The sequence below is a fragment of the Megascapheus bottae genome, chromosome 10 (genome assembly GCF_031878675.1).
Source record: "Megascapheus bottae isolate mThoBot1 chromosome 10, mThoBot2.hap1, whole genome shotgun sequence".
NCBI lineage: Eukaryota > Metazoa > Chordata > Mammalia > Rodentia > Geomyidae > Megascapheus > Megascapheus bottae.
In genome coordinates this window covers 17,137,613-17,150,426 of record NC_143518.1, presented here as the reverse complement: position 1 = coordinate 17,150,426, position 12,814 = coordinate 17,137,613, and the positions used below count along the sequence as shown (strand labels likewise).

Sequence of the window (12,814 nt, the reverse complement as noted above, 5' to 3'; positions counted from 1 at the left end):
ATCACTTCAAACTTGCCTAACATTCAAGCATGAGGAATCTGTCAGAGGCTCTATTCTGAGCCATTATGCATTGATAGCTTGATTTATTTTCACAGATTGGCATACATCTCCCTTCTCAGACTGTAGAGTCTGAGGTCTTCCAAGAGTAGGGTGGGAACAGGGCTGTAGTCTCATTGTGTCTCTAATCATAATCCCCCTCATCCATATTTTGGTCTGTACCTCTAAGTGCTTCTTTCACTCCTTCATACTTTCTTCTGGATATTCAATAAATCATAGCTACTCCTAATGAAATCCAAATTATGGGCTCTGCCCCATCTATCAGGGTAGGAATGAACTTGAACTCAAACCAAAAGATTTCCTGGTTTCCAGAAAAGGATCTCTTTCTAAGTTAGGTCCGAGATAAGCACACTTAAGTTAGCCAAAGTTACCCTATAACAACTAAAAATGTGTTTCAGAATATCATAATATTTTTTCACATCACATTCAATATGGACATAAAGGCTTTCATTTCTGAATGATTAATGCTTGATGATTTCCTGCCCAAATGGCGATAAGATGTACTATAGTCAATCTGACTTCCATGGTTTAATCTAAATGCTATATTGGACATGCCATTTCTTGCTTCATTGTTCACTGGCTGTTATTCCTATGGTTTGTTCTTGAAAACTGTCATTGATAAATGAAAAAAAATAATGTAAAAGTAAGATTATTGGGAGCAAAAGGCAAATGTATTCTCCATAGGTGTATGGTTTATGAACCTTGGGCTGTATGACTGGTTCATCAGTTAAATGGAAATCATTGGGTATTTGAAGTTATGGCAAGGACTGGTTTCAGAACCAATGTGAGCTCCTTAGAAATATCTGGTTTGTAGTAAGCACAGTGAAAATGCCTGCTGGTATTAGTGGGAAAACTGTACAATTTATTTTCCAAGGATGGGCTGCATTTAATAGGTGGGATGTTTACACCCAGCTGGGTTTCTTCTATCTATGGGCACTGAAGCATTTGATTTTTGCATTAAAAAAATCCCTCTTGATTCCAGAGATTTTTATCTCTGCATTATGAATCCAAAGCTCACCAATTAAAGAAACAAAATTTAACTGTACCATGATGTTTACATTCTAGAATAAATATGCAAGTTTAAAACTTTCATTGAAATAATCCAGGGCGGAGTAAGAATTGGTCACAAACAAACATAGGACTAAATGTGATCTCTTAGTGTCTTTTTAACTCTTAGGGCAAACATCTCACAAAAATTCCTTTTTCCTTTGTCTTCCCTGTCCTTTTCTTTTTTTATTTCTCATTACCAGTTACATTTAACAGACATCGACTGTTTCCCACATACTATATTAGGTTTAAGGGGAAAAGTAATAACACAACCATCTATGGTTTCTGCCTTCATAGAACTTACAATTTAGTGAGTAAAACAGATAATAAACAGGAACTAAAGCAACACTGAAACTAAATGAACAATTATAAACCATGCTAATTGCCTTACTTGATTTCCTCTTTTTTTAACCAAGAGGACAAAGGAAATTCATTTGGCTATAAATTGTTACACAGGGAATGTTCTTCCAAATGAAGTTCTTGTTCAAGTTCTGTTCTTGAAAGTGTATGCAAAAAAAACCTTCCTTCCTGTGTAACACCCTGTATTTCTTTACTCATTGTAATACATACTGGTTCTGTGTTTTAACACCGCAGTGCCTCATCCTAGAGTTAAGTGCTATGTGAGCTTACTTTTAGTTTTTATTATCTAGGCAATTTAAAGTATTTAGAGCACTGAGAACATCTTCAGAAACAAGGAACTTATATAAAAATACAACTATTGAGCCAGATTCAGTCTGGATAGTTTTTCTTTTTTTAATATAAGAACTCATTTCAAATACCAGTTTTCTCATCTGTCAAATTAAGGAGCTGGATTAGATGCTCCCCAAGGTCCTTCATACATATAAACTGCTATAAATCATTGAGAACCCCTTTACATTAAAACCTTTAATGTACTATAAATGGCTCCCCAGTGGTTTGAAAAAGGTTTTGTGTTGATAGAAGTACACAACCTAAAGACTCTTACTTTATTTTATCCTTATCTCTTTTGTTATTACAATAGATCGCTTCCAATCTTATGAGAACATTCCCCATAGTTAGGCAATTAGAGATGGGTTTTTTTTCCCTCTTATATCTGGCATCCTGGGAACTGGAAACTCACTTTCTGTGCATTCTTTAGCTTGCATTTGAGCTGCTTGTATTTGCATGTTGGTAGTATCAATATTTCCTCATAAAAGAAGTTGCATCTGTTTTCAATTTGATTTTTCTTATGGGTATATAAAAAACTGATTTGAGACTCCTAATGGAAGTCTGCACTATATCTTTTCCAACCAGTAATAGTATGATTCAGGGTAATCGCCTTGTGACAGCTCATAAATGTTGATGAATTGGAAATGATATTGAAAGTAAACCAGTGCCTGCTTATATTCTGCCACAGTTGAACAGACTGGCCTTATGGAACTGCAACTATATTCAAAAGGCTTCCTTCCTATATTGTATACACGTTTATTTGTTTATTTGAAATAGGAGAGGGAAGGGGGAAAAACAAGATGAGAGGAAAAGGTGGAGAGAAAGGGAAATGGGGATAAAAACATGAGGAAGGGAACCAATGTGTGTGAAGTAATGTACCTTCTATCTGGCAAATATAACTGTAACCCCACAATTAATTACAATAAAAATATGAAAAAAGAAAATAAAAAATAAAAATAAACACACAGAAAAAAGGCTTCCTTCTATCTTCCTAGGAATACTGACAACCTAGAGATTTTCATGGGTTTCTGGGGATAAATGCCCATCAGTGTATCATAACCTGTCTATGTTGTATTTGAAGGAAAGACATACTTGAAGAACATCCAAATGTGGGAGAAGTTACATAAAATTTGTCTTTCCTTCCATTTCTACTTGTTGGTATTGCATTTTATCAAACATGAGATGCTGTGCAATTCTTAGTTCTTGTTCTCTAGTCCTTTTTCTACTGACAGCCACTTAATATCCATGTTGTTTGTATTTCTTGTATAGAACATAGTCTGTCCATTTGTCCAACTTCTCTCTGACCTTTGTCCTTTTCTGTCCCATATCCAACATTATCCTCATGGCTATTTATTTTGAGTTGTCTATTAAATGCTTTTTCATTTTTATATATTTTTACTTGAGTAAAGCAGATGTTTGAAGTGTCTCCTCCACTGATGTGACAATTTCAGCAATGATTAGTAAGTTATATGTATGCTCTACATAGTAGTTATTGCTATTCTAGGCTATGCTGCTAATATAGACTCATATGTAGAGAAGAACCACTCATACCTTTGTAGAGATGATCAGTAAAAATCCATTTCAAACACTATCAATCCTCTAGACAACTCTGCTGGTATATATGTATTATTTTATATGTGTAATCCAGATGATTTCTAAAGTTAAATTGTGCAGAAATACATTACTTGATTTAGAGTGATTAGCTATATTAGGTATTAATTTTGTGTGAATTCACTTATGACACATTTCAGGTTTTCCTTTGTGATAGATAACTTCCAATGACTCACTCTTCTACTTAAAATACTTCAGCCATTAGTGAAGAAATCTTCATGTCAAAGCCTGATCTCATGCTCATCTACTAGCTGATCCTGACCAGCTTCCAATCTCCTTTTGGCTTTTCTTCCTCTGAACACTTCCCTGCAGCTGGATGAACTCACTTCTGTGCCCAGCACATTCAGAGTCTTCATCTCTGTGTGTTAGCTTAGATTTCCTGTGCTACCTAGTCTGAATTTGTCTCTCTATTTTTCATTTACAAAAAAATTCTTTCCTGTCTCTCATAGTCTGGTTATGTCACTTTGTCTGTGAATTCAGTGTTGAAATATTCAATCAGAGCATGAGAAGATTTAGCTGGAAATGGAAACAACTGATACCATATGGTATCTTTGATGGGATGGTGATGGCATCTTACGATGATTATTTCAACAAGAATTCCTGGTCTCACAAATTCTGATTGTAGTGATTTACTGAAGAACAGTTTCAGTGTTACCATTGTGGTCAACTGCTTTTGTCATGAACCCATATGTCTTCTTTGCCATTTATAGAAGATACCAGTGTGTTTTAAACATACCAATAAACAAAGTGATTTTTAACTCTAGAACAGTTAAAAACATGCATAAAAATGTAAGAAGAGCAGCACTAAATATGTCCCAGAGAAGAATAGTTACTAAATATTTACTAATATTATATTCATCAATACAGAGTACCTGGTAGAGCACTTCACACAATGAGCATTTCTTTTTTTTGTGAACATAATTACCTGATACTGGTAATTAGTGCTAATTCCAGTAATATTTTAGTAATATTTCCTTAATCCTTGAGGAAATGTAAAATGAAACAAAAATAAAACGAACTTTTTTGTTTGTTTGTTTTGTAGGAAAAATGACTGCTGGTTGGTTCATGTTCGTTATCCTAACTAATTAAGGGGTGGAGATTTAGAGGATTTCAATTTGAGGCTAACGTGGGGACAATATTTTACCTTTTAAATACTATGACATGTGCTTCATCCAAGCTACAAGAAAAGCTGAAATCAGGGTCAAAGTTCTAGGCTATCATAGACTCCCACCTTGCCCCCAAACAAGTTCATGAGACAGTTCCATAAAAACAGCTGAGCATTGTAGCCTATATTTGTCATCTTAGCTATTGTTGGAAAATATAAATAGTAGAATCAAGGTCCACACAAGACTGATCAGAATGTGAGATTTCTATCTCAAATGTAACCAGAACAAAAAGAGAAGAGGGCATGGCTCAGGTAGTAGCCTAGTTGCTTATAAGTGCAAGACACTGAAAAAAGAAAGGTATTTGTTTGCTTAGTTACTAAGCAAATTGTCCTCAATGATAGGAAACTTTGAAAGACACAAAACCGACACAGATGAGCTAGATTAGAGATTATCATCATTTTATAATTAAATGTATCACGATCAGTTAATTACAGTTTGTGTAATAGGAAATTGTGATCCTGCACGACTTTGTGAGAATTGGCAATCTTCCATGTCCATAACACCTTATAACTCAGTTTCCTAATAACTAGATTATAAGAATGCACTTCTTTTTGCTGTTGGTGCTGGTGGTCATGGGGCTTGAACTCTGGGCCTGAGCTCTGTCCCTGAGCTCTTCAGCTCCAGGCTAGCAAGCTACCACTTGAGCCACAGCGTCATTTCCAAGAATGTCCTTCTTAAATTTGTTCTATTCTGAAGTGCTTTTCTGTTATTATTAAATATAAGTTACCTTTCTCATTGTGTTGGCTAATCAATTTTATCCTAAAATACCGTTTTGTGATACTGCAATTGTTTCTCAAAAATTAATATATTGTATACTGTAATAGAATGTATTTTACGTAATTGTAGTCCAAAGCAATAATTTAATGTGCTAGAATTGGATTTGACAATTGACTGAGTGTATATCTTTTATTAACTATGAAAAGAAGAAATGAAATTAAGAAAGAATGGAAGAAATATAACTCAGGGCCTACTATTCTCTTTTGTAAGTTTCTGTCACTTCTTTTGAGGCATGGAAAACTGTTTATAATAACTATGTACATTTCAATTTCCAGATTTTTCAATACTTGTATTTTTTTTCTGGTCAAGGGGTTTAAACGTGGAGCAAGGCTTTCTGGGCTTTTTGCTTAGCTGGTTCTCTACCACCTGAACAAAATCATTTTTATCCTACATTTCTCTAATTATTGCGACTTTTTTCCTTTGGTACAGAAGTGTCTTGGACTTTTCTGCTGGAGATGGCTTCACATCATGAGTCTCCAAACTTCAGCCTCCTGAGTAGCAAGGATGAGGAATGTGGATCACTGATGCCCAGCTGCATTTCTATGTTTAATGTTATTCCCTGTTGAGAACACTTGAAATTTAAGCACAGATTAAACCTCCATTTCTTTCAGAATCTGTAAGAATCATGGGTGAAGCCCTTCTTCACTACTAAATGAAATAAACCCTACCCCTCAATACCAGCAGTATGAAGTATAAATTCTTTGCTAATATCACTTACATTTTTTTTCTCTTACAGGTATTAAAATGGGTTGAAGAAGCAGTGCAGGCTTCCAAAGTTCATCTCTTATCCACGGACCATTTGACACAGGCTGTAAATACTTGGAGAATTCCTTTTGATCCCAGCCTCAAAGAGGTCACAGTGTCTCTGAGTGGCCCTTCCCCAATGATTGAAATTCGAAATCCTTTAGGTGAGAGAAAGTAACTACCTCATAGTTATGAACAAGAATCATAGCAGGAAAAAAAGTTTTCCCACTCACCCATGTCAACATAATGTTGACTTAGTGAGGATTTCAGTCAATTTCTATATGAACTGGAGAAGATGTTCTGTTTTAAGCAGAGATCTTCTTAAGTCCAAACTATTGTTGAAATAACATGAGATTGGAAAAGCTCAAGCTTCTCTTACTGAAACAGATTAGATCCTTATTGTACTTAAATCCTCAATGGAAAAAATTAAATCAAAACTCAAAATATATTTAATTGCCTGTGAGATATTTCACATAACTAAGTCTGTAAAGGCTAGCATTTTATATTATCTTTAAAATGATCATATAAAGCACCCTGAAGCAGCTATCTCAATTTCAGTGATCAGTTTCTTCATAAGCTTAAATTTTACAGAAGACAGTTATTGAAAATCAAATTTATGGGGCCGGGAGTTTGGCCTAGTGGTAGAGTGCTTGGCTCATATGCACGAAGATCTGGGTTCAATTCCTCGGAACCACATACATAGAAAAAAAACTGCAAGTGGTGCTGAGGCTCAAGTGGTAGAGCTCTAGCCTTGAGAAAGTCTAAGGACAGTGCTCAGGCCCTGAGCTCAAGCCCAGGACTGGCAAAAAAAATCAAATTTATGTCTCAGAATTCAGCTCAGTGATAAAGCATTTCTGGCATTCAGAAAGCCCTAGGTTCAATGCACAACATTGCAAAAATTAAAATTAAAATATGAAACAAAATCAAATTTATATTACTAGTCATAGAACTTTGTAATCTTTTCCTAATAATTCAATTTTCTATCCATACTATTTGACCCATTGCAGATTGGTAATTGCAAGACATCTTGACAAGCGATATAACAATAAATGTCAGTTTTTGTGAGGTTTGAATTTAGAAATGTTGTTACCTGCTGATAATTACAAGGTAGTCTTGTTTCCACTTTGGTTTTGGTGTATATTGTATATTTTTAAAACTATTACAAATACTTATCAAGGGAAAGGGTATATTAACTTTATTTTCCTCTTAGAAGAAAATAATTCCTGTAAGACAATGGTATTTAAAATTGTCTTCAGAGACAAGATCTACAATACATTGAAATTCACTTAAAAAAAAAAAGAGCTCTTTTTTTCAAGACTTCTGGTTTGTCTGTTTGAAGTCACATTCCAATACAATGAAGTCCACTCTGCCCAGAAGAGGCTTGTGATTCCCTTCATCTGGATACTCAAACCTACCTGGACCAGGCACTCTGTTCTTACTGCTTCACAAAGCCCATGGAACACAGTGATTACCAGTCTTTGGACTCCAGCATTAGAATGCTTATGACTTACTTGTTTATATAACAGCAGATGTGGTCCATAGGAAGCCAAGAGTGAATAGCCAAATGGTGGCTCTGATCCAAATTTGCTTTTTCTTTCTTTCTAGATTCCAGCTATTAGATATTTTTAAAGATAAATCTCAGGTCAGGAGGGGATGGTACTGGTACCATGTACTTCATTACACTGCCTGCTTTAATTATTCCTGTGATAGATAAAGCCCTCTCCTGTGCTGTAGGGAAGCTAGTCAAAGTTTTGAACTTTATTCAAAGAGCTTTGAGTGATCCCCCAAAAGGCTTTTATTCTGGCCGCCTCCTCCTCCTCCTCCTCCTCCTCCTCCTCCTCCTCCTCCTCCTCCTCCTCCTCCTCCTCCTCCTCCTTCTCCTCCTCCTCCTCCTCCTTCTCCTCCTCCTCCTCCTCCTCTTCCTCTTCCTTTTCCTTCTCTTCCCTCCCTCCCTCCCTCCCTCCCTCCCTCCCTCCCTCCCTTCCTTCCTTCCTTCCTTCCTTCCTTCCTTCCTTCCTTCCTTCCTTCCTTCCTTCCTGTGTCATTTAAATATCTCAAGGCATTGGTTTTGAAAATATGATTACCATTTCTCTATGGTTCTTTTTTTATTTTACCATTAAATTGTCATAATAAAAAGGAAGCTGTAACTTCAATTCCAGTGTCCCCAAATCTCAAAACTAAGAATATTTCAGATATAAATAAAACTTGGAACTGTAGACATCAGTATCTAGATGGTGTACTCTAGATATAGAACACATTCCTCTATAGTTAAAGAAAGTTTCTGTGTTATTTGGACTCTGGTCTTACTCTTGACTTTATGTAATGCTAAATTAGCTGACAGATTTAACAAGGAGAAGGATTATACTGGTTGCTATATGTTTGTCTTTTAGGGAAGCTGATAAAAAAAGGCTTTGGCCTGAATGAGCTATTAAATATCCACAACTCTGCCAAGGTGGTGAACGTGAAAGAGCCTGAAGCTGGAATGTGGACAGTGAAGGTACTGTTATTTCACAGACTCTGTTTCTTATTTTATTTTTTTATATTGGCATGTTTGGCAAAGTACACACAGTGGTTTATTTATATTTACTCTGGCAGTCATGGAAAACACTTTGCACAAAAAGCAATGCACATAGTGTATCTGCGCCTGATAGGAGAGGTCTTGATCACATAAATTTTGTAGTGCTTCTTTGATGCCACACAGTAACACTTGAGCATTTTAAAATTAATTTTCCTGTTATTGTACTTGTAGATTATCTTTACAATCTACCTCATGCTTCCAGAACCATCAGAGCTGGAGGCAATGAGGAATAATGGTTACAGGGATTGCCTCTGTTGGGTTCAGGGTTTGAGTCTCCGCAGCCCCTCTAGCCAGATGGACTGTTTGGGGAGCAGAACTTCTGTGTGCCTAGCTTTTCCTCCTCTGTTAGTGAGGCTGGAAGCTTTTAATTTTTAGGATTGGTTGGAGAATGAAAACAGGACCAGCTTCCTGAATTATTTACCACAGTTTCTGGTTCAAAGCAAGATCTCAAGTACTGTTGGCTGTTGTTATTTTGTAGGTCGGTTTTCATTGTCTTTAATTATCAAAATGGTTTTGTTATTCTTGAATTATTCTTTAAAAAAGTCTATAGGCATTCTAAGAAACCCTCCTGTTTTGGCAGAGCAGAAGTGAAAATGGAAAGAACTTACCGCAATTTGAGGTACTACAAGCCAGAAATCCCATTTTGCTACAGATTGTGTATGGACTAGTAGAAGGAATGCTCTCAGTGACTTGTTCATATTTCTTAGACTTTGCAGTAGGCCCTGGTTTTACTTTCAGTTCCAGAATCTCCTATGATGTATCTAAGGGGCTCTTTTTTCTTTTTTCAATAGATCAAGTAAAAGCTGTTTACTGAGGAATTAATATCCTTCAGCACCAACTTTCAGCCCTTAAAGGGATAAACTCATGTCCACTGTGAGAACAAACTTAAAAGCACAGCCTTGTTTTCCCCCTCCTGTGTCATTTCTCTCTTTTCTATCAATGTCCTTGACATCTCCCAAGTAAACTGCTTACCAGAATTCTGGGAGAGAACCCAAATGATGACACTTCATGCAGATGAGGATGTTTCACGCATTGTTTTATTGTTTATTGGCCAAGTTTCCTTACATAAGAAATGGGATTTATGGGATTATGACTCATATGATGGAACTGCTGTGCACATGTATAGCAATTATATAATTATAGAAATTCAAGTGTGCATTTCTGCATGCCAGTCCATTCAGATTTTTTTTGTGGGTTGTGGTGGGGCTTGAACTCTGCCTGGGTGCTGTCCCTGAACTCTTCAGCTCAAGGCTACCACCCTATACTTGAGCCAAGACCCATTTCCCATTTTCTAGAGGTTAATTGGGGAAAAGAGTCTCAGGTTCTTTTGTGCCCGGGCTGGCTTTGAACCTTGATCCTCAGATCTCAGCCTCCTGAGGAGCTAGGATGACAGATGTGAGTCACTGCACCCAGCCCCATTCAGATTTTGATATCTATATTGGTTTTCCTGTTTGAACAGCAACAAAATGGAAATGGAAATGAAAAAATTCCACTGAAGTACTAGATTACCACAGTTTTTTTTTTTTTAATTCAGGACTTTAAACCCTGTAGGGAAAAAGCCAAAACTACAGTATGGGTACCCTTGAGTGGGTAATATTGGGTATGATGATGGGATGAAAGGTCATGTGAAAGCGGTTCTTGTAATATTTTAATGAATACACCAGAAAAGTCCTATGTGCCCATCTTATACGCAGTTCCTTACAGACACTTGATGCTCAACATTTACTGGGTATACTGTGTTTTAATATTGGGCTCAATATATATTAGGTGCACTTAAGCGGCAGTGAGGAAGTATTTTGCCACTATGATATTTTAAACACGCATGTCTAAGTTAAATGTTGTCAGTATTTTAACCCACTTGCCTGAAAGATGGTCAGCACTGAGTCTGACTCTCCAGCATAAAGTAATACTATCAAATACGAAGTCTCTTTATTCAAAACAGTTCAATTTAAGTACAATGTAAGTCAGCAGTTGCCTGAGTTAGAGGTCCATTGTGAAATCATCTCTTGCTGCTTTCTGAATCATGACATTATCTGTTAATGGCTTTGAAACATAAGTGATATCATTCTATTTCTCCATCTTATTAGTCCTTTATTGTAAAGCATGATTTGAATGGCTGCCAGTGGTGTTTCCTCTAGTAAGTCTCATGCCTAGAGGAGGGATATTGTGTGATGGTTGTTTTACCTTATGCTTCATGCTTCTTCCAATAAATGTGTGCTGAATGTCTGCTTTGGGCAGTGTTCCATGCCACTTAATGGGCATTAAACACGTTTAATTGATCATTAGAACAGAAAAATACCCAGCATGAGTCAGGGAAGGAGGAGAGTGATGAAAAGATGAAAATTCTGAGACAGAAAAAATTGTGTTTAAATAAATCTCTAAATTCAGTCTCTATAATTAAGGGAACAGTAAGAAGACATGTTATTTATTATATTATCTTAGATTTGTATCGAGTCCTCACAAAGAGCATTCACTTCTGGTTTATGCCTCCTCTACTACAGTTAATTGTAACATCTAAACAGAGAATAAGATTGCAACATAACTTACAAATAATAAACTTAGCACCAATGTGAAATACTGAAAGAACATGTCAGAATGAGGTAAAAAATAGAGATGGATTTACTGACACAAATATTTCTGTTGACTTTGAATCTCCTTTTTGGATGGCTTATGCATGGTAAGCATCTCAGAAATGAGCTATCTTAAGAGAGAAATGTCTGAGATTAGATAATGTTTCCTTCATGCAATCTGTTGTGCATTCTATTATCTGGAAAGTGTCTTCTCTATTGCAAGAATTAATAATGGCTTTTTGAATGTCTCAAATAACAGTTCTTTTATCCCAAGTGTGTAGAATGATCTATTATTTGACTTCTAGCAACGTACTGAAAAATCAAGTCAGTTGAGCCTCTATCTTTCTGGAAATACTCCACAGTTTGGTTTTACACTAGAGTCAAATACAATTTTGAACCACCTTTTCCTGCTTCATGTTTCCTTTTCTGTCTGTTCCTTCTCCCTAAAATTTCCTTTCTTTGAGGATCCCTTGTAAATACCTTCCAAGGTTCAGTTCAAATGCCACCTTTTCTATCACATCTTGCCATTCTAACATTGTCCTCTGGCTTTCCCCCTGCATTTTTCATTTTCATTATTTTCTTCCTTATATTGCCTTTATTGCTGTATGCTGTAGCATTCTTTTCCTCTGTTTAGGTTACCATACACTAGATTTCTGTCACTGGCAATTGCCAAAGTACTGAAGAAATTATAAACTGTGATGAGTATAAATGTGTTGATTCCTCTGAAGTGTAGGAAACCAAGCACAAGAATTTGTTTAGTTAGCCAATAGCTAATGTGCAGGCACCAGCGCATTACTGTATCTGTAATTTAAATACTATTGGAGTCTATTCCTTTTCTTTTGTTGTTTATCCAGCGAGGATTTTACTGTGATGTATTAAAGCGCTTTCACCAGAGTCAGAAGTCAACTCATTTGTATAATTGTGTAATTGACTCAAATGTTTTAGGAGACCTCAGATGTAAGTAAAATAGGTTTAAAAAGAAAAATAGTTTTATTAAAAACAGAAGAGGATATTTTATTCCCCTAAATTTCCATTTGTAAGTAAGCTACAAATCTTGGATCTTATTTCTGAGAAGCAATACGAATTTTCCATCCAGACAGCTGTATTTATACAAGTAGTACTGGAGTATAACCACCCAGACTCGCTAGGCCAAATTTTGTCTTTCTGCTCTTTCACAGAAATTCTCTGAGATAATACTGAATACTGAGTTCAGGTAATACAATGTGTTTCTATTAGCCTAAGATTATCAGTGTGATCATGAAATTGAACACATCTCATAGGGCAGGTTTCCAGTAAGAAAATCTAGATGACTGCCCTTAGATAATCTCCCAAGTAGAGAAGGGAGTAAACCACCAGATGATTATATTTACATTCTGACACTAGTAGAAACTTTTGGTTTTAAATACTTAGATGGGTTACAATACTGTACTAATATATTTACACTGTATTTGTTCAGGATAATATTTATAAAATATTATTCTTATTATGCTTGCTAAAGAGTCATGATTCAATCAATTTCATGTCTGTAAAGAAGTGCACAGGAAGTTATGATGCTATCCTTTAATTATTCTCACCTG

At 36.0% G+C, this 12,814-nt stretch overlaps 1 protein-coding gene across 2 annotated transcripts in view; it reads left to right on the top strand.

The window, feature by feature from the left end:
* The window catches only part of Hmcn1 (hemicentin 1), a 389,576-nt gene that overhangs the window by 152,885 nt on the left and 223,877 nt on the right, over nt 1-12,814 (top strand). For both annotated transcript variants that reach the window (XM_090340222.1, XM_090340223.1), the window contains exons 5-6: nt 6,082-6,253; nt 8,480-8,586. In XM_090340222.1, coding sequence (XP_090196348.1) covers nt 6,082-6,253; nt 8,480-8,586 — 279 coding nt within the window. The remainder of the gene's footprint in view (nt 1-6,081; nt 6,254-8,479; nt 8,587-12,814) is intronic.